This window comes from Petromyzon marinus, chromosome 1, assembly GCF_048934315.1.
Source record: "Petromyzon marinus isolate PM22_M1 ecotype Great Lakes invasive population chromosome 1, UKy_Petmar_22M1.pri1.0, whole genome shotgun sequence".
Taxonomy (NCBI): Eukaryota; Metazoa; Chordata; class Hyperoartia; order Petromyzontiformes; family Petromyzontidae; genus Petromyzon; species Petromyzon marinus.
In genome coordinates, this window is record NC_133667.1 from 30079783 (window position 1) to 30101889 (window position 22107).

At 47.9% G+C, this 22107-nt stretch overlaps 1 protein-coding gene across 5 annotated transcripts in view; it reads left to right on the forward strand.

Annotated features, from left to right (window-relative positions):
• Positions 1–2226: 2226 nt before the first annotated feature.
• Positions 2227–22107, forward strand: part of MAP2K5 (mitogen-activated protein kinase kinase 5) — a 125338-nt gene continuing 105457 nt past the window's right edge. For 2 of the 5 annotated variants that reach the window (XM_032948498.2, XM_032948506.2), the window contains exons 1-8: positions 2229–2448; positions 7535–7583; positions 8202–8269; positions 8862–8931; positions 10223–10263; positions 11076–11167; positions 13282–13330; positions 19726–19790. In XM_032948498.2, coding sequence (XP_032804389.2) covers positions 2347–2448; positions 7535–7583; positions 8202–8269; positions 8862–8931; positions 10223–10263; positions 11076–11167; positions 13282–13330; positions 19726–19790 — 536 coding nt within the window. In that variant the 5' untranslated portion in view covers positions 2229–2346. Of the gene's footprint in view, positions 2449–7534; positions 7584–8201; positions 8348–8861; positions 8932–10222; positions 10264–11075; positions 11168–13281; positions 13331–19725; positions 19791–22107 lie in introns of those variants that run through there. The other 3 variants (XM_032948491.2, XM_032948514.2, XM_032948523.2) reach the window with 3 other exon arrangements.

The following is a 22107-nucleotide window of genomic DNA, read 5'->3' on the forward strand; positions in this document are numbered from 1 at the left end:
TCATAGGACAACCACTGTTGACTTCCCCGCAAAGTAACACTCATTTTATCGGCCCCAGACGGACGATGGGCTGAGTCAACTCCCAACCAGGATTTCAACTCGCAACCTTTTCATTGACAGCAGCTCGGTTTTTTTTGTTGTTACCATCGAACCACCGAACCACGTGCTTATGGGCCGAATGGAATAACGTCGCGGACTGTCAATGGCCCAAGGGTCGTCGGTTTTTGATCCCTGGTGTGAAAGAATTTAACACATTTGTCAATAACACTGCAATGCCCCGATCCGCAAACACGGAGGCATCACAGCGACACGCTCCGCTACTCCTGACGCTCTTATCTGGGCTTGACCACGTGGATGTGAAATTGTAGCTGTCGCTCTGCATCTCCAGCAGTCGTGCTATGAAAAAGGGCCACTGCCCGAAACGTTGTCTACAGTGAGGGAAAAAAGTATTTGATCCCCTGCTGATTTTGTACGTTTGCCCACTAACAAAGAAATGATCAGTTTAACACGTAGGCTTTCGCGACCAATATTATTCATAATAAAGGTTTTTGGGTTAGATCGCGTTAATTATAAATGTGTCGTAACCCTCCACCACCCGACACGGCCAATCAGCAAAAAAAAAGTGTTGACAAAAGACAAATAGTTCACTACTTTAGCCCACCGGTGTGTTGAGTGAATCCACAACATTTACAGTTTGAGTACGACGTTTCGCTGGTAATTACATCCAGCATCATCGGGCAATTCGCCAGAATGGTAAAGCCCTCGCTTGCTCCCGGTCCCTGCTGCTCTATTTAAGACAGTGCTGTTGACGAATGCGTTGATTTTGATTCCCCTCGTTACTTGTGCTCGTGCACAGCTTGGAAAATTAACGCAGTGTCGCCAAAGAAAGGACTCGATCGGGGGACTTCGGCCCCTGCTGGCAGACCAATGTCCCCCAGCTCACTCTGGCCAACGTCGAGGTATCCCGGTCTCGAGAGCCCTTTTGAGTTTCTCACCTCGGCTAAACCGCACGCGCACGCGATTTCAGAGTTGGAACTTATTGGGAAGGCTTTAAAGCTTTCGCGACTGCAGGAAGTCATATTATTTGGGTCTTTCGGTAAAGTCACGTAGAACAAATAAAATTAACAAGAGGCCGTCCATAAATGACGTCACGAACCTGGGGGGGGGGGGGGGGTGGTGGGGTTCAGACATTTGTGACGATGTGTGACGAGGGGGGAGGGGTTTGAGAAATGTGACGTCACATCAAAATGCGCAACTTTAAATAAATATAGACAACACGTTCTACTTATTTTGTGCCAGTTAAAAGGGTAAAACCTATTTCTATATCTTGTTTCTGGCAAAGGAGGTCTCATAATGTTAATGCTCACCCCGAGCCCTCAATACTCTGATAGTGCGCTGTTTTTGAGTTGTACGCCTTTTGGCGTCTTCTGGTCCAACACCAGTGGAGACTAGGCTCTAAGAAAAGCTGTCTCGGGTGTGGACCAATCAAATTCAAGGACAGTGCATATTATTATCAGAGTTGTCTTTTTTGTTTGCATTTTGACTGCTTGTGTTGTGGTCATTGCAAACATGATGCCTTGAATAAAGGTGTCAGTTTTTGTGCCAGTTAAAAGGGTAAAACCTATTTCTATACGTTCTACTTAATTAAATAGACTTTTTAAGAAATGTTTTCTCCTACAACATCAGAGTGCAGCGGCACATTAAATACGCACTACGATGACAATAGTTTAAAGTGATTTGAAGCTTGTTTTATGTTTTTTGGGGGGGGGCAGAGCTTTGTGACGTCATATTTGGGGGGGGGTCTGATTTTTTGTGACGCCGTGTGACGATGGGGGGAGGGGGTCAAAAATCGTCCAAAATCGTGTGAGGTCATTTATGGACGGCCCCTAAACCACACGCGCACACGATGCAAAGTTGGAACTTATTGTAAAGGCTTTAAAGCTTTCGCTACTGCAGGAATTCATATTATTTGGGTCTTTCGGTAAAGTCACGTAGAGCAAATACAAATTAACAAAAAAACTACGACGTTTCGATCGCAACACAAGCAATTTATTGCTAATTTATTTTTTGTGTTCTACGTGACTTTACCGAAAGACCCAAATAATTATTGTGAAGGGTTGTTTACAATTGAGTGTGAGCTGCGGTAGAGGGGGCGGGGTGGAGGAGGGGAGGGGGAGGGGCATGGGCATGTGGCCCCGCCCACAGGAGGGAACCCGGAAGCGGCACGCACGTGTTCGCGCGCGCCGCCCCCAATCGTCGTCATCATCATCATCACCGCTGCCGCCGCCACTGTCAGAAAATCGTGAGCGCCTTAGGCAGAATGAGCCCTCGCTCCTGTCGACAGCCATGGACGAACGCACGCTCGTAATTCGCATAAAGACGCCGGATGGAAACGACGTCGATTGGAGCGTCGACCCCATTCCGCAGCTCTATTTCAGAGACGTGCTGGTGAGAGACGACACTTCAACCCCGACCGCCCCCACCCCCCCCGTGTGCAGGGGGTCCACCACCGCCCTCGTCCGGCTTCGGTCTCTAGGCGAGCGCGCTGGTCTCGATCCAGGCCTCGAGAGTTATCGCGCGAGTTTTATTTTATTTTAACGAGAGACGCGAGTTGGGAAGACGACTTTGAGGATTGAGTTCCGCGTGGTGGTCAAGCGACCGCTTGCTTTGACAGCTCTTTAAAGTGGCCACCGGGGCCCATTGACAAGCGAAAGTTTCGTTTCTTTGAGAGGGGGACCCGGCTACAAAGCAGTGCAGCAGCAGTGAGCGTTAACAATCTGAACGTCTAAACATGATAGCAATGCGAACGTTAAACAACAAAGGGGCCGTCCAATAAATGACGTCAAGCACATAGGGGGGTCAGACATTTGTGACGATGTGTGACGAGAGGGGGGGGGGGGGTGAGAAATGTGACGTCACATCAAAATGCGCAACTTTAAATAAATATGGACAACACGTTCTACTTAAATTTTGATTTAAAGCTTTCGTGACTGCAGTAATTTATTTTGTTGTTTCCCTTCAACGTGACTTTACCGAAAGAACTAAGAATACGTTCTTCTTAATTCAATAGACTTTTTAATGTTTTCTCCTACAACATCAGAGTGCAGCGCCACATTAAATACGCACTACAATGACAATAGTTTAAAGCGGTTTGAAGCATGTTTTATTTTCAAAATGGAAATATGGTTTGGGGGGTGGGGCAGAGCTTTGTGACGTCATATTTGCGGGGGGGGGGGGGTCTAACTTTGTGACGCCGTGTGACGAGGGGAGGGGGTCAAAAATCGTCCAAAATCGCGTGACGCCATTTATGGGCGGCCCCAAACTACAGAGAATTTAGTCTGGCGAATTGCCCGATGATGCTGGATGTATTTACCAGCGAAACGTTTTTTTGCTGATTGGCTGTGTCGGGTGGTGGAGGGTTACGACACATTTATAAATAAACGCGATCTAACCCAAAAAACCTTTATTATGAATTAGTCAACACTGTCGGCAATTAACAATAATAAGTGTGCACACACATACAAAACTAATCAATTTTAGCGAGACATGTTTTGCTGCGAAGTGGCGGTGTAGTTGAACGGGCAATGCCGTGAGTAAGTACGCTGCTTACGAAATGTGGGCGTTCTTGTGCTCGCTTCATAATAAAGTTATTAATCATCGTTTCGCCCTTCTTCTTTGCACGAGATAAATAACCGTTCGACAACGCCTGCATTGACCAAAACTTGTCCAACACAAATCTGAACGGCTGCGGTTGAGATGGCCCCATGGGTTGCAACGTGGAGAAATGTGGGCCAAATTTCACCTGGTTTTAATTGGCTGTTAATTCCAGCGGATTGCAACAAAGCCGCGTTTTGTTCCCTTCGTGTCCAAAAATAAATTCGAAATTGAGTCTCAAAGACGCATTCTTTCAAGAGCGTGCGAGGCATCGAGGTCGCGTGCCTATGACGCGTACGTCCGTGCGTTTGACCTGTTTACTATGTGCGGACATCCGTTTGCTGTATTGTACAGCCGAATACACACACACGCGCACACACACGCGCACAATTGGGGCTCACTAAATGGACTAGCGTTTACCAGATTATAACGGTGTTCATACCGTCGAGCCAAGTCGTGCTGTGGAAGTCCACGCATGCATGGAATGACATCGTGTTTTAAGAAGAGAAACACAAAGGTTCGAGTTAAATACATCGTATACTATGAACTAAAATTTTTTATTGACCAGGTAAGGCCCACTGAGCTATTTAGCTCTCTTTCAGAAGCGACCTGGCCACAAATTATATCCTAAATGTGGTTGCATCCAAATACTCTCTAAACGCGTGTGTCTAATGTGAAGGGAAAAACCGCAGGACCCGGAGGAAAATCCACGTGACCACGGGGAGAACATGCAAACTCCAAATATACAGGCGTCAAGGGTCAGGATCGAACCCACGGCCTCCAGTATACCAGGCGGGACAGTTAACATCTCACCACCGCGGCGCCCCTGATATTGTTGCCTGTTTAGACAATTCAGTGGGCTTGGGCCAGACATTTCACTGGACGGGGATGAGGGCCGTTGGTTCAGCCTAAGACAGAGTGACAACCAAAGGAAGGAACACGGCGACTGGATGTCTACCGTGCAGACGGAGCAATAAGATCATCTACTGTTGCCAGATGGATCGTTGTATCACAAGACGGTGAAATATAATGATTGTTTGGGGAGGTCATCATCTGCCGGGAGATATAATATGGTTGTTAAGGATCAAGTGCAGCCGTGATCATAAAGTGCAACTCGCATTTTCAGGGTTACGAGTTCAACTGCCGACTGGGATGGACTGCGCCCTCATCCCTTTTGTGGTTGATAAAATACGTATCACTTTTATGAAATCGCGAGGAGTACTTTAGATTCCCTTGCCCCTGCCATAGGAATATGACATTTCTAAAATTGATTCAGGGCTTCAAACTGGAGATGAGGGTCGACCCATTCTAGATGAATGGGAACTTAACAACAATTCACTTGGGGACTGCCAATGCATGAAATACCCACATCAGTGTTGTAGCGAACAATACCTTGCGGTACAGGTCACACATGCCACCCTCTGACTCTGACCTTTCTCTTTGGGCTTGCCAAAAGTGTCGTTTTCTTAAGCCAGATGGGAAGTGGTGCATTGTGGTTGGCGTGGACCCAGGCGCGAGGAATTAATTGGTGCTCCATGTCCAATTCCCCCCCCCCCCGCCCCCCCCCAATTCATAGTCCGGTGCCTAGGTCCCAGCTGCAGTTGTAGTACCTGCACACTCGATAGCTATGCCACTGCGAGACAGTCAGTTTGCCACGATGGTCATCTTGTCGCTTTTGTCATCCTGTGTGGCGGCACTTGAGACCAGAATCACTCAGTGGCGCTTGCCTGGCTGTCCCTGGGGTCCGTTGTTGGTGGCTGGGCCCCTGATCTCTGTCCTCTCTCCCATGCTTCCCTTCCCTTACTCTGCCCCCCCCCCCCCATATACTCTTTTGTTAAAGTGCATTGAGATTGCTTTGCATTTAAATGCCCAAAAGATAATGCTGTTGAACTTTATAAGCCCCCCCCAAAACGAATTTCCGATCCACCGCCTCCTCCAGCCTCTGAGCTAAAGAGACGGCAAACATCTTACATATGTTCCTCTCTTTATCCAGCATTGATCCATCCGTTCCTTTACAGCTAATCGTTGCGCAGTGAGACAGGGCTATTCCTCTGCACAGCGCAATACGTCGCCACGGCTCGTGGACGTCTTGTTCCACTAGCGGACTCCAATATCAACGTTTCCCATGAGCCGTTTGCATCAGTGCGGGGTAGATATTGAGTGTGCAGGCAGTGCAACTACACTGGTGCCCATGGATTGGCAGTGCCTAGGCACCTTCATCTCACCAGGGCCTATACCAACTGCGCTATGCCACTGGTTTGTATTGGTTACCAAAAGTGATTTTTTTTATTATTATACGGGCCAACCTCTGTCTGGTTTTGATTTCTTTGAGTCTTCTCAGCAAGGCGCGGCCCATTAATAATCCGCATTAACAACAGTGTGGAGCAAATGCTCAAAAGGCTTCTTGTGGTCATGGAGAAGTAGCAATAAAATAGTGGCTTCCAAAGGAGGAAACGCGCCCGGGAGGACACGCACCGCAGAGATTGGGTGATGAAATCTGCTCGTGTGCAGAAACTAGACGCGGGCTCTTGCATCGCCAGACCGTGCGTGAGATTTGGTGATGGCTCGGGGAGTCCTTTATCCAGCAGTGGGTAGATCTTGGCTGATGATAACAATCCCTTGTCTTTTAAGTGCTCTATCTCACATTGTGATGGCCCCGAGGATCCTCCGTACTCTCCATCCCACTACAAATGCAACGTGCACAATTTTCTGGTCATTACTTCGACTCGGCGAATCAGTTCCTCAGTCAATGAGTCTGGCTCTCATTTGGCTAATTTCCCCTCATGAATGCAAACAGCCGTAGAGAGTTTTAATACCAACGTAGAGAGTTTTAATGCCAACGTAGAGAGTTTAAATACCAACGTAGAGAGTTTAAATACCAACGTAGAGAGTTTTAATACCAACGTAGAGAGTTTTGATACCAACGTAGAGAGTTTTAATACCAACGTGGAGAGTTTTAATACCAACGTAGAGAGTTTTAATACCAACGTAGAGAGTTTTAATACCAACGTAGAGAGTTTTAATACCAACGTGGAGAGTTTTAATACCAACGTAGAGAGTTTTGATACCAACGTAGAGAGTTTTAATACCAACGTAGAGAGTTTTAATACCAACGTAGAGAGTTTTAATACCAACGTAGAGAGTTTTAATACCAACGTAGAGAGTTTTAATACCAACGTAGAGAGTTTTGATACCAACGTAGAGAGTTTTAATACCAACGTGGAGAGTTTTAATACCAACGTAGAGAGTTTTAATACCAACGTCGTTTCCCCAAGTACCCTTTCTAGGCTACGGACACACTGGGCAAAATGTAAAGTATCACAACTCCTACTGACAATCTTCACCGATCGCAGCTGTCCGCACCGTTTTCATGCGGTTTTACAGGTGGGAAAAAACCCCACTTTCGGCCTCGGCTATCGTCGTGCAAGTCGCCAATGTTGCTCAAAGCAAAAGGAGTTGTCGGTTGAAGATTTCCACTAACGGTTGCTCAAATAAATTGCCTTTTGGCTTCTTGTAGCTGCGAGTTTATTGTCCCTATCCCCCCTCCCCCCCCGTACCTCCGATTCGCACGGTTGGCTACGTACGGTGCGAAAGAAGTTCAACACACATGCACAATTAGAGGAGGAGCGCGTGGAGGCGTCACTGCCACGCTGGCCACGTTCGAGCCAGCAGGGGGCACTCACCGCTCCCGTATTTGACAGAAAGAACGAGGAAAGGAATTACCCCCCCACCCCACTGTGCTGTTTGTGCGTGCACACGGCGCAGAACACACCGCGGTGCAGACGCAAAACAAATGGCCAAACTGTGATGGGGAGCGAAGGAGGCCGCCGCCGCCGCCGTTACACATTCTCAGATGTCTCCTTTATATTTTTTTTGTCAGGATGTCATCAGTCAAGTCCTCCCTGAGGCCACGACCACAGCCTTTGAATGTGAGTTTTTTTTCTCTCCTCCGTCCTGTGTGGTTCCGTACACCCTATTTGCATCTGATTATGCAGAGGGGTTTTTTTTTTCCGTGGCAATTTATATACTTATTACCCTTTAAATATTCGCGCAATTTTTTTGAGGCGCGGATTATTTGGTGGGCGAGCGATAAGTTTTGAAGGCTGATAATTTAACGGAAGGACCCTGGGTTTTTATCTTGTTTTGTAATGCTTCGCATTTAGAGATTCGGTTTGAGAAATTGAATTTTAGTGACTAATCTCAACGGGAATGACATCTCGGTGTCAATACTTAGAGGTTTTTTTTTTGCTTGCATTAAAAAATAACTTTTCCTTTCAAGGTTTAATAAAATATAGTATTTCTTTACAATTTTTCATTTACAATAAGTATTATTCTATCAGCCAATAACACGATGATGGAGGAAAAAAAAACCCCACCAAATTGATTTTTTCTTTTTTTTCTTTGTAACTCGTGATATTCCATATCTTACATTAAAAAAGCAAGAAATCCACATGAATACGGTAGACGACGGGCTGTTTAAACGAAATCGCATTTGAAAGGTTTAAAAAGATATGTTTTTTTTTTCTCTCTCCCTCTCTCCCTTTCAGACGAGGATGAGGATGGCGATAGAATCACCGTTCGGAGCGACGACGAAATGAAAGCCATGCTGGCCTATGTGTGTTCCGCGTGCGTCACATTATAGAGCCTGCCAATGTTAAATTGTGAATCAAACATTGGCGAGCACCACTTGAAGGTGCATGAAAGGAAGCTGAAAATTAATTTTGGACCGATCGCAGAAGGGGCCTGGCCGTGCCACAATGCCGAGCCAAATCGAAAATTCAAACAAACCAACGAGACTCCCCGAGCATTCGATGCGCGTGCGCTCATTTAATTGCGCTAAAATGGCGACGTTAATTTTTTCAGGGGGGGGGTGGGAACTTTTTGGAATGATTGCGTTTAAAACACAACGATGCCACTTCTCTTGGCTGTCCGCGTGTGACTTTTGTGACGTGGCTTCGCTTGAATTGCGACGCCTAATTCTGCGCGTTTCACATTTATTTGCACGCTTGTTTACCCGCCGCGGGAATATCCTGTCTCGTAGAAATGCTTTGGCCGTCTCCACGGCAGTTTTTGCCCCATTGTAAACAGTTTGCCCTGACTCTCGCCCTTCACTTGTGTTCTCAAAACATCCGCTCCCTGCGTGTCCACGAGAGTTGATTTGAGGGCTGAGGTGTGCTGAGACTCACTGAGACGCTGTCTCTTCGCAGTACCTGGGCACGATGCATGACATGCAGATGTCCGGGGAAATGGTGGAGCCTTTGAACATCTACCCGAGGGGTAAGAGCCAGATTTGAAGTCATTCTTGTATTTTGCTGCTGCTGTTGCTGCTGCGATGCTCCCTTGTGAAGATAGCCCCTTGGGGAGGGCAGGTGGGGTAGAGGAAGGGGTGGAGGTGGGCACCATGGTAGAGAGTTGGTTGTTACGTATAATTTAAAGTTCATTTAAACATTAAAATTGGTTGCGTTTATTTTTGTAACCTCTATGTGCGCAATGTCCCTTGTGGTTTTGTGATGGTGCTGTGAGAGAATGGTCAACAAGAGGCATGTCACAATTCTTCCCAGATTCTCTTAATCTTTGCAATTCTCCTGGGTGATTCGGTTCACAAAATTAGTAATTTTTGTAAAGAGTATATATTTAATAGACACGTAGCGATTAATTCCCCCAGTAATTTTAGGAATTATCACGATTCGGGGTTCTGGAATTGTTTAAGGAATGTTTTATTTTTTGTCTCGTTTTCATCATCTCATTTGTATTTTTTAAAATGATCTTTCTCATACCTACACTTTGGTTCGCTTCATTATCCTCAATGTGACAAAACCGTTTCTTTGCCATATAATTTGCATACGGCAAAAATAATTGATTCCGCAGGCATAAAAACGACCACGTTTACTCGATGCATTGTTACGTGCTTACGCTTTTATTAATGATCCCAGCACTTGTGTCAGCTGCTTGCAGACAAACGGTGTAGTTCATGCAAGCGCCTGCTGGAGAAGTGAAAACAAAAAATGAAACCTCGGGACGGCTTTGCTGACCGACCGAACGCACGCGTTGTCACGTCGTGACCCAGAAGGGGCGACGGCGATCGCTCGCTCAGCGCGGCTCGCTCTGCTTGGCTCGACTTGCCGAGTAGGCCCACACCGTGCCGGCGCCGTGACACGTTAACACTCCCTTAACTAAATAAAAAATGGAATAGTTAAAAAGGTAATTGATGGCCGGTGGACAAGGAGCTCGCTTAAAAAGAGGCCCTGGTGGCCGTGGAATCTGTCAAAGGCGACGGCTCGGCGACCGGTAACATATGGGAGCCATTTAAAAGAAGTCCTTGCCTGGAGTGATCGTCATGAAGCCACCACGCCTGCCCGCCCGCCCGCCCGCTCGCTCGCTTACTCGCCCGCTTGCCCGCCCGCCCGCCCGCCCGTCCGCTCGCTCGCTCGCTCTGTCCATCATTTTTTCCCGCCGCTAATTTTCGCGGCCGTTTCAATTTTCCTTCCCCGCGCGCAATTCATTTTCTGACATATTTATAAATCGCTTGAATACGACTCCCCAATTTAGCTCAATTACTCTGTTCCAGCTTGCAAGCCACCAGGGAAGCGAAACATACACGGCCTGAAGGTAATCATTTCAATAATTGTTTTAAGAGGGGGGGTCGGTGGGGTGGTTGTGGGTGTTGGGGAATGGGGAGGAGGTTGGTGTCGGTGGGGGGGGGGCGGAGGGAGGGGGTGGGTGAGCAGGCCATAAATTTGTAATGCTGATGTAGATTGGCTAAATGTGGGCAAAGGAATTTCAACAGCTGCTTTATTGCGAAGCGTTTGACATTAGTCGAGCCTTTTGACACACTGCACGTTGATTTCATTTCGTTTTAACCGTTACATATTACCGCATCACTGCCTCTGTTAAACAATTGAAAGTCCCATTTCAATTGTTTAACTATTTTTTTCTCCTTTGATGTCCATACACAGGTATAAAAAAAAAATCGGAGATTTTCTTTTCATCTTTGGAAAATAACGGGGTGGCAGATATGAAATACATGATCGGTTGTGACAATTGTTACCTTAATATATCGAATGAAGCGCACTGCAAGAACATGCACTTCATTTTAAAAAAATTCTAATAATTTTCAACCCAAAATACTGTATTTCAAAAGCCATCATCACTACACGGGCATAGCCAACAGTGAACGAGGTATTAGCTTGTGCAAAGCATTAAGGGGAGGTAGCGTTTTTCGGGAAAAAAATATTTTATAAATGTATATATATAAAAAAATCCCTCTCTGCGTCCGGTTGGCTCCTTTGCCGTCGGCGGAACCTGCCGACAGAATAATTAACCTTGGCAGGGAGGCGGGACGCGGGCTAATTAGGAGGCAGCGCTTGGCAGCGCCCGCGTTCGCACGTGACGCGACCGCCTCCCCTGCTGACCGCCCGCAGGTAAACACGCGCGCCGGGCCAGGGAGCGGGGCCACCGCCTCCACCGCCAGCACGAGCGACAGCGGCGGCAGTAGCGGCCTCCCCACCAACAGGTACCGGACGGACGGCTGACGCACGAGAGTCGCACGTCGCTTGAGCCGGTCGTCGCGCCTCGCAAGCCGATCGCCCGGCTTCGGGACGGTTTTTCCACCCGCACAACGGCACGGCCTTTAATTCCACTGAAATGCGATTCGGCAAGCCCACGAGTTCAGGGACGGAACGTTTCGCACTTTCAGCCCCCTGTTTAATGGTAATGGACAGTTCTAAGATATCGGGCGCACGTATCGCAATTTAAACCCCCTCTCCTCCACCCCCCCCCCCCCACCTGAAATACAAGTGAGGTGTTCCACAATTTTGGCAGTACATTTCAGGCACTTCACTCATGTGGGTAATCATTGGTAGAATAATAAAAGTTTGCTTTTGATCTAGGCAACAGATTAGTATTCTGTAATGCGGAGATAATATATATTTTTTATTACGACCTGACCTGGACGGCGTGCAAAACATTTCTTTGAGACGATTGTAACAGAACAGCAAATCTGCGTCCCTTCACAATACACAGTGGAATTTTGAGAGAATAGCAGGGAGTGCGCAACGGTGCGCGTGTTTGGACAGGGAAAGGAGAGAGAATGGGGATTTCACGCCGTTAGCCGTCCATTGCAGCGAACGGACGGCAACGTGTCCGTGAAAGTGACCCCGTCGAAATTTGGACAACATTCCATAATGCACTTACTAATTGAGGTTCATTTATTTAAAATATCGGACAGGAAAAATGCAAACAATGCGATCGTGCTCATTAAGATTTTGTACGTTATATATAATCTGGCGTGGAGTGTGCAGGTAGCACATGAAACAAAGTATTTCCAGGGTTTTCGATGAAGAGACTTGTTCCTCTGAAACAGTGAGAGTCTCGAGGATGACAAGTATGACAACGTCAGCTATAGGAGCCATCTATCAACTCAGGCCACCAGCGGCTCCATACATTGCCACGATTCGGGGTCACGATTTGTCTCTTTTGTGTTGTCCATCTCGTTGGTGTAGTTTTGTTCATTGCCTTTTCCTAAATCTAACAATAATAGATAATTGCATATACTTTTCATGAATAGTAAACACGACATCTCGCATCGTGCATTGATGAATCGATCCGTCGTTACATGCATACTCTTAAGATATATTATTAGCTACAACAATATATTTGTAGATACATGCCAAACTTCTACAATGCAATTTACATTCACATATTTGCGTCAAAATGCAGCCACATCTCCAGGCACTTCACGGTGAAGAAAAAAAACCTAGCTATATGCAAATATTGTTAATTGTGAAAATATTTAACACTCAATAGTATCACTTAGTTTAGCGCACAAATTCTCAAAAAGGAAAATAAAGCTTTAAACCATAAACAAAACATGCAAAGATAATTGTTCAACCGCCACGGACAGGAAAAAAATTATTACTACTGATTTATGAAGAATAAGAAGAAAAAAAGCAATCCATGTCGTTGATAGTCTGGTGCGGTGGCCACATTTTACCCAGTGACCTCGGCGCATGTTCACCGGAGTCGCTGGCCACTCGTCGGCCGTATGGAGATGAGGAGGGGCGGGTGGGGGGGGGGAAGGGGGCAGCCCCGAGGGCAGAGCCCTCGTGCGTTCTGGGCAGCGCTGTGGCATCACCGAGGCTCTCCGTCCTTCAGAGGCGATGCTAATTTGTTAGTCCCGTCCGCTGGCGGACGTTTAAAAGATCCCCCGACGCTCCGCCAGAACAGTGGGGCTGCGGCGTGCCCGTGTCGCGCCTAAATTAACCAGCCGCTATTAAAGGCATATTCCCCTTACGCCAACGGCAGCCTCCTTCAAAACTCCGTCCAGGGCAGCTGAACGCAGCCGCCCAGAATAAATCATTTCTGTAATGGCGATGTTGTCGGGATTGCGGTCACTAATGGCATGCGGGGATGATGCGTTTTTTTTTTATTTTGGTCCACGCGAGTGTACGTGTGAAATGTACGTAAGTGCTTACGAGCCATGCCCTGCCAAGCGAACGTGACCCACCTCCGTACTGGGACACGCCAAACCGCTGCAATAAAAATGGAGTGCCCCGAACGCTCCATGAGTATCGGCTTATCGGTTGAAACGGATTGTCTGCCTGACCCTCCCCGTGTTTTTCATTGCAGTTTAAAGAAGCCCTCGGCAGAGCTGAATAAGATCCTGGCGAACGAGCAGGTACACAAAAGGATCGCGGCCGCTCGAACGCTCCCCCGTCCCTGCATGCACGGGCTCAAGCGCCGTGCTCGCACGTCTCTACTACGCTGAAAGCGGCGGCGTTGAATCCCTGCCCCAGTCGCACCGCCACGCATCCTGTGTCTCTCTTCTTGTCTTCTTTAATCGTTGGCGTCGTTTTTTTTGCGCGATTCCTGTCATAGATGCATAATGCGGCAGTAACCCCCCCCCCACCCTCCCCCCCCATGTTTCAATTTGTTTTTTCAAATGCGCTGCCCTATTTTTGTAAGGTGACTGCGATGCCATTTGCTTCTTTATTGTTCGTTATTTTTCTTCACAATGAGCGGCGAGTTGTTTTTTTTTGGTCGTTATTACAGAAAAGTTTGGAAATTAAAGCCGTCTTTACCTTCATGAAAACGTAACCCGAGGGCATCCTTTGCCAGATGCGGCGCGCTCCCGTTTTGCTCTGGCGAGCGGAATGAATCTCTCTTTTTGCTCTTTCGCTCACCGACTGGAGCCGGTAGTAAGCGCGCACCATGATGCTGATTTGCTGTTTTTTTGTACAGACACATAAGAGCCACGCCATTCTTTATTCATCCAGGAAAGCCCTTTAACTGTTAAGTCTCAGAACTCTCTTCTTTCTTTTTTAGGAGACTTTTTCTTAAGGTCATTTGGCCAAACACGTCGTTGGAAACGATAGCAGCCAGTGAAAACGTGCGCATGCCGCAATTGTAGCGCTCAAATGCAGCACAGAATGGTCACCAACGAACTTTATGTACCGCCATCTACTGGCCAACTTCTCTGCAGATCAGTGTCCAGGTGCACAAAATAATCTCGTCGCCATCCACCATCCCGGCCTCCGCACGAGGCCTGTAACGATTCTCCCCCAGTCACGATTCAATGATTTGTCGCAATTCTGGGATTGTTATTCGATTCAATCGTCGAGGCCCATTTGACCATTTTGGTGACTTAGCGGCATCTGGCGGCCGCAGAGGTCACTTGAAAACCAATTGCCAACGACGTATGGGGATAGAAAACGAATTAATGTTTGCACATGCGGTTGGAGGCATTTATCTTGAACTTATGAGTTGATTTTCATCGATGAATTGTAACTTCGTTAAACCCCTGCTTGACAACAATATTGTACCTCTGCGCTATTTCCTGCTTGGTTAGTGGAGCATTTCGAAGCTTTATCGGTGTACCATATTTTTTTTGTATTCAGTTGTGAAATTGAACGACGTGCGGCGTTCGTACTCATCAGCCGTTATCAATCCACTGCTGGATAAGGGCCTCCTCAAGCCGGTTGTCATTTCCTGTGCAGCGTTTAGCTCTCGCACTGGAGCTGATTTCGTCGCTCCATCTCATCGTCGGTCGTCCTCGGGCGTGTTCTCTCCGTTGGCCCTCACTCACCAGCCATCGACAATCACGGTGACCAAGTCAACTTTAGGATCCTAAGGGTGAATTGTTTATGCCAGAGTCTCATAGAGCCAAACTAAGGCACCCTTTTTGAGTCTAGGCATCCGATGCTAATCCCTGAGGCTCATAAAGCCAGACTTAGGATACTTTGATTTCCTAGGGTTCAGTGTTAATGCCCAGGTCTGAAAGCCAGAATAATGCACCTTTAGATTCTTAGGGTCTACCATAATTGTCCAAGGCTCGGTTGGGTGAGTGGCATTGCCGTGGGAGATTACCTTAGCGTATATATACACACACACACACACTCTATTTACAATAAATCACGAAGCCCTTGTAATTATAACAGACCTACAAATCCAGATGGGTCCAGCCCCATTTGTATCTGTCCCCTGCTGCCATGGCTCGGCGTAGCATTTTTTTTCAAGTTCTCCGCTTCCGAGTCTCTGGGCGAAAGTTTGAACAAAACGAGACGACTTTTCCCCATCCACCCTGCTCGCATCCTCGCTCGCTTCTCCGCCCCTTATATATTTATTTGCCCGCTTGATACATATCTTTACGAAAACAAAATTATTTTCAGGTCGCGGCATAGCACAAAAGGCGTTCATCAAATTGCAGTTGCCGGGCTGCCCAAACTCGTTTAGCAAAATAAATAGGGCCGTGTGAATGGACAGAGGTCGGGTCCATTTTTCCCGTAAGTGTCTGTTTTGTGGGAGCGATGACAGCGGGGTTGGTGTTGACCCTCACCCCGGCAGTCAGACTCAATCAGTTTTCATCCTGCGGACAGACAAGCCCGCTCGTGTGTTACGCAAGGGGACGGGGGCGGGGGACCCCAGGCAAAAGCACTGGGGGGAGCGGGGGGGGGGGGTTTGAATGTTTTTTCTCTTTTGTAATCGCGAGGGTTGGGGGGGGGGTGTGAATTCGTGTGTGTGTGTGTGTGCTTGCGTTGGTGGATGTGGGGACTGTGGATAGAGAAAAGCGACAGATTGATGGACAAGAGATGGAAAGTGGTGCTTGTGCACACACACGCACACGTGCGCGCGTCCGCATAAATAGAGACGTACGAAAGAACGGAATTAACGCACCGAAGGCATCTTTTTGTTTTCTTCTTCAGTGGCCTCGCGTGAAAGGTTTTGAGATCGGTTCAATTAAAGTTGCAGGTCTCCCGAAAGCCCTATTTTGTCAAATATTAATTGAACAGCAGCCTATTCCTTCCTTTGTAGCCCTATGCGTTCCTCATACCGCTGCATTCACGTTGATAAATGTAATAATTTTTCGTTTTCTTGAATCTTTTCATTGGTTGCGCGCAATACAAATTGATATAAATATGTTCTTCCCAGCTCGTCCTGGAAGCGCTCCGTAGTCTTTATTCTCTTGCGAGCAGTAAAGAGACATCCACGTGGTTACAGCAAAAGGATTTTATTTTATTTTTCTGCGCGGCAGTTCCCTCCCGAAACCGAGCCTCCGCGCTATTAAACGGGACCTGCCTTGTTAACGACTCGCGGCTATCGACTGCCGTCGCGCGGACGCGCAATATCAGCTCGCGCTGGCGAAAAAGACTCGTTAGGAGGAGGAAAAATCGCAACTGACAGCCCAATATTGACCTCATCAGGCGTTCAGTAAAAACGAAAACGGGCCGCGCGGCCCCGCGCTCCCCGCGCACCGCCGATATTGACAGGTTCGAAACGACCGCTCGCGGCCTCGGATTGACGAATGTCGCGTGGCGAGATTGTTATTGTAATAGATCTATTACTCCGAAATTTGTCCGTAATGGGCGAGATTGATTGGGGCGGTTGGAATGGCCCCTAAATTTGTCTCGATGATATTTCGCTCCCTGGCCGAAAGGTCGAGCGGCGAAATGGCAATCGCTCTAATTATTTACAAAAAAGAAGTGTCGTTTCTCGTCGGCGCGTATTGGCTGCCATTTCGTTTTTATGAGGGCGAAATTGTGATTGGTGGACGGCCGTCGCCATCCGTTTAAATTTGTCCACTCGTGACCAAGAGGGTAACCTATTAAAGGGTCGAGGCGGCCGAGCCTGATGGCGCAATATGAAATCCATCTGGTTAAGGTCGTGTTTACAAAAAATCAATAGCGGAGGGGAAATATTGCTTCAAACGGACATGATATTTTGGAAGTGACAGGTATTTTCATCACTGGTACTTTGTTGGCGTCGTGAAGGTTTAAGCGCTAGGACGGATGAGACAGGGGCCCTTGCTCTTAAGTGCCGACACGTTGCCTTCATTACCACTTACTAACACGGTAAAAAAAAACCGGTGCAACAAACGGCCATTGATTTTTATTTAGATTGCAATTTAATTTTGAATATGGTGTTGAGGAAGCTCATTATTTATTCAGTGTCAAAATCAATGGCTTAGCTATGTGGGGGAAAGTCAGTGTCTAGTGTACGAAAGGTTAAGTTATAATTTTGGCATTTCAACATTGGATTTTTGTTGAGTTTATAATTTAATTTTATTATGAAATGTTTTGACAGTGTCCCAATTTAGAATTCTTGCTGGAGCGTTATGCTTTACGTGGATGTAATTTTAAAACAAAAAGTCCCTCCAGCGATCATTGCACAAGCGTATTTTAATTATTGTTGCGATTATGTTATTGGTATAATATTTTAAGAACATTTTAATTTGCTTTTAAAGCAAAATGTGTTTTAAAGACTAATTTCTTTGACATCCAGGTAATATTAACTCTGGTAGGATGTTGTGGCTAAGTCATTAGCATCCAATCAGCGCTAATCTTAAAAGCCTTCATGAATAACTTTAAATCCTCCAAATTAAATTACATAATTGCTGTCAATTAATTATTTGCGAAAGTTTGGCAAGAAGGAACTGCATGTCTTGCAATTTTTTGGGGCCCTCTTAAACGCAATGCAGAAGCATTTTAACCCGTAGCAAGCGGAGAAGACAAGGGCCCTACAAAATAACCAACAAAAATATATATTTTTAAAGTTTCATATTGATGCTCCTGCACAGTGATGGGTCGTAGAATCTGCCAGTAATGCAACTGCCTGTCAGTAATCCAGAGCTTACTCTCGGCTGACTGTGAAATGTTGGCAAAGTTTCGAACAGTTTACATCTCACTCGTAACACCTTCCCCACCGCCCCCACCCTCTCCTCCCCGCCGCCGCCACCACCACACACCTCTTATTTTTATTTATTTATTTTTTATAAATTGCTTGACAAACTGAGTATTGATCGGCTCTGCACTTGACACGACCTCAGACGTAACGCGCACAGACCTTGAGGGGCTTCGTTTGATTGGGCGTTTTTTTTTCCTTCACATGAATAATCTTTTCCCCTCGACGTTTTCTCTTCCTTCTGCCTTCTCTCTACCTTGCCTTTGTCTCTCCGGCGATACCGTCATTTGTTTTCTTCTTGTTATATCTGCGTGTACGTCTGCGTGTACGTCTGCGTGTGCGTCTGCGTGTGCGTCTGCGTCTGTGTCTTTGTGTACGTCTGCGTCTGCGTGTACGTCTGTGTGCACCATGTACGTCTGCGTGTACGTCTGTGTGCACCATGTACGTCTGCGTGTACGTCTGCGTGTGCGTCTGCGTCTGTGTCCTTGTGTACGTCTGCGTGTGCGTCTTTGTGTACGTCTGTGTGCACCGTCTACGTCTGCGTGTGCGTCTGCGTGTACGTCTGCGTGTACGCCGCTTTTGAACCAAGCTTGCCATTTTCCCGCTGCGGTCATTATTCCGTCCCGGTTTTTAACCGTTTTCTGCCCCCCCCCCGCCTCCCCCCCCCCCCCCCCGGCCTCCTCCTCCTCCCCCCCACCTCCCCCTTACTTCCCCCACGACGCTAATGTTTAATGCAGTGTTTTTAAATCGTTCGACAATTTGGAATGAATTAAGTTGTCTGCCGAGATTAAGAATGTGACGTCTCTTGTGCCACTGCGCTGCCGCCCATGCTCGCCCGCCTTGAAGCGCCCGCTCTCTCATGCGCTCGGTGTTCCGCCTCTCCCACGCTTTGCCGTTGCACCGGCGGGCGCCTTGCAAACCGCGTGGCGGACGTGCCGCTCCGCGAATTAGTTTACGCCGTGTGGTGAAGTATGGGCAACTGGCACCCGTGACCCCCTGCCCGCCGTCGATAGGCGCTCCGCATCCATCGGGTGAGCTGACGGAAGATGACGTTCGTGCGCGTGCATGAGAAGAGGGGCTGCCCTTTAGCACGCACGCCCAAGCCAACGCTCCCGTGCGCGCGCGGCCCCCTTGTCGCTCCGCTCCTGGACGAGGGCCTTTGCGTGCCACGTGGATCGTGGAGATTGTTTGACCGTGCTTCACCACGCCGCTCGGCGCGGGTCGGTGGCCGTTGGGAGAGATTAGAGCTTTTAAGCGCCGTGCTTCATAACCCTTTGATGCGCTGCCCTCTTTATTCTAAATCTCTCGTCACCAGCCTGCTCTGACCAGCGTGGTGAAGTATGGTGAAACAAACCCCCTTGACCAGTATGGGCCGGGGAGGCTGTCATCCAGCAGGGGATTGACAGAGAGCTGTGATTTTTATATTTTTGGACTGGAATGCCTTCCGAAATTTCACCAGCGTCTTGAGATGCGGCCGCGTTTTTGACGCCCTCGCTGGTATACAGCTCTTGCGAGTCCACTGCTGGACAAGGGCCTCCCCACGCCTTGCCTTTCGTCGGTGTTATTTGACCATACTTCACCACGCTGGTCAGCACGGGTTGGTGAAGGCGGGCAGCATAGATGTGGAGGTGTAGACGTGTATTTCACCGTCTAGCCTACGTAGGCACCCAAGTCGCCTTATTTTCTGCGGATAGACTTTGGCTTTTTACTGAACACAGAGATTCGCTCGCTTGCTGAGAGATGAGCGATTTGCCGCCACGGTGGGCACCACCAGGAACGGCCGAAGAGGAGCGGCATCTTTTCCCTTTTCGGTTGCCGGTGAGGCCTGCCGCTTTCGTACTTGCTAATGGGCTCGTGTTCTCCTTGCCCCCCACCACCGCAACCACCCCCCTGCAGATCAGTGAGCAGGACATCGAATACCAGGACATGCTTGGCCATGGAAACGGAGGAACCGTCTACAAGTAAGCTCGGCCCGCCTGGCGTCACCCACAGTTCCGTCGGTCCGTCCGCGGTTGCCCATGCCGTTCATGAACAACCAAAAGAAGAAGAAAAAAAAGGAATGTACAAAAAAAATCGTAAGAAAACAGCTGGCGTCACGTCCCATAGAACGTCCACCAGATGAGACGCTCGCTATACAAGGTAATATTTTGTAAAGGAGCTCGGAGGCATCTGTTTTTATTGGAGTAGTGTACTGCCGAATTTATGACCCATAATTACTTTCGCTGCCTCGCATGCATTTACATGCCTAATGCCTCTTGGTGGAGGCAGGCAGCAGTAGCAGCAGAGGGAGTTGGTGGAGGCTGACGAAGGCGTACTAAAATCGGACCGTGCTCTGATATTAAATAAATGGAAGCTCTTCGTGGCATCCTTGGCCACGTCGAGTTGCCAGGCCCGTTGCACTGCGGGGGGCCTGGGGTTTGGTACCGCTCGTCAGGGATTTTTTTGCACACGGCGTTGGTGTACGTGGTGCTTTTTTCAGGAATATTTTGGCTGTGTTTTTTTTCCTGAATTTTCTGTTTGCACGGTCACGCAGAGTCACTTTAAGATGTTTCTCTTGTTCGTGTGTTTTTTGTTTGTTGCGGTTGCACCCGATTCAAGAGCCGAATGGCTCACAGGGCTATACCAAATAAATGAATTGAAAACTAAAATAAATTAAAAATGAAACAGGGGTTGGTGTACGTACGGCCATTGTTGCCCCAATGTTGGGGCTGCAGTTGCGGCTGTTGCTGTTGTTGTTGTTGTCGTGATTACAGCAGTTAGGATTATGATTGTGTCAGGCGTAGGTTTTGATAGGTTTTGGGTTGGGAATAGACCTTTGAGGCTAAGGCTGTCATTAGAGCTCGGGCTGCTGTTATTGCGTGGGGTTAGGTTATTGTTAAGCAAGGGGAGGGCGGGGGGGGATGGAGCAGTTAGCAAATTGCGCTTTGAATCTCGGCGATCCCGAGCTGGCTTTCCAGCCACGGCTGACATTCAGCGCTGAGTGGTATCTCAACCGGTTCAGGGTGCTCACTTCAGCAGCCCGCCTCGGCCAACGTGGTGAAGTGTGGTCAGAATAAAATCCCATAACTGATAGCAGTGTGAAGAGGCATTCGTCCAGCAGCGATTTGACAAAGCGCTTTATATATTTTTTTGTGTAAACATTGTTAAATGTGTTGTTGGTACTGTGGTTAGTAAGGACTAATTTAGAATTATTGCCAGTGTGTTAGGGTTATCTATATGATGTTTTGTTATATTTATAATGTTTTTATGGTTTTTAGACGTGAATTTAAAGGTGTGTGAATTATTTGGAGACAATGGTTATGATTTGGGCAGGTTTATGGTTGATTTGGTATGAGGCTTATCAATGTTGTTGGCATACAAATTATTGCTAGGCTTAACATATATCTATGGTAATTGTAAATGTTCGGGTAATTAATCTAGAAACAGTTGCTGGTTGGTCGGACAAGAATGTATGTAGGGTTGGAGAGGTCATGGCCAGTTGTTGGGATTGTGGCTGTTGTTGGGGTTTTTTTTTACCGTTGCTCGGGGTCGCGAGAAGCAGGCCCTGCGTTCGGACACTTGGCCGCATGGGGTGTGCGGTATTTCACGCGCGTTGAGGCTATTGCAAGATCTCGTTTAATCACGACTCGAGAGCCTACTGCTCCTGTCACGGGAGCGAGCCTTCACGAGCGTTGCTGTTAGCACCGGACTGAGAGCCAAAGGTGAAAAGACCCCCCACCCCCACCCTGCCTTTCGATTACAAAACATCGTCTCCTACCAGCTACACCCCCCCCCCCCCGCACCCCCACCTCTGCCCACACAAAAGCATAAACGAGGACGCCACAGTTAGTCCATCGGCAGGTCGAGTGTGGCGGGGCTAAAGTGTGGAAACACCCGACTTTTGCCGGAGATGCCGTGGCCAGCGTGGAAGAGTAGGCAATGAATAGCGTCGATAGGCAGCTCTCTAGATCATCCTGAGGACAGGGGCTGCACCTTGACCTTTTTAATTTTGTTACGTGACCGCGTTCACGCTACGCCTTTCTGTTCTCACGTTGATCCGCTGGCGTCGCAGTCGCAGAATTGACTGCGGTCTTGCGCCAGTACCGCGCTGTTGACAGACACCGGTTCGCGCGCGCCATGCGCGGTAAACGGCTCGGACGTCCGAGCGCAATCCGTACTGGTCAATTCCGAACCCGCACTTGAGGCGGAGGGGGTGGAGCGTGGGGTGGGGGGCGGGGGCTCGTATTTACTGCATTTATAATTAAATTATCCTTTTGTTTTTTTGTTGTATTTCGCTCT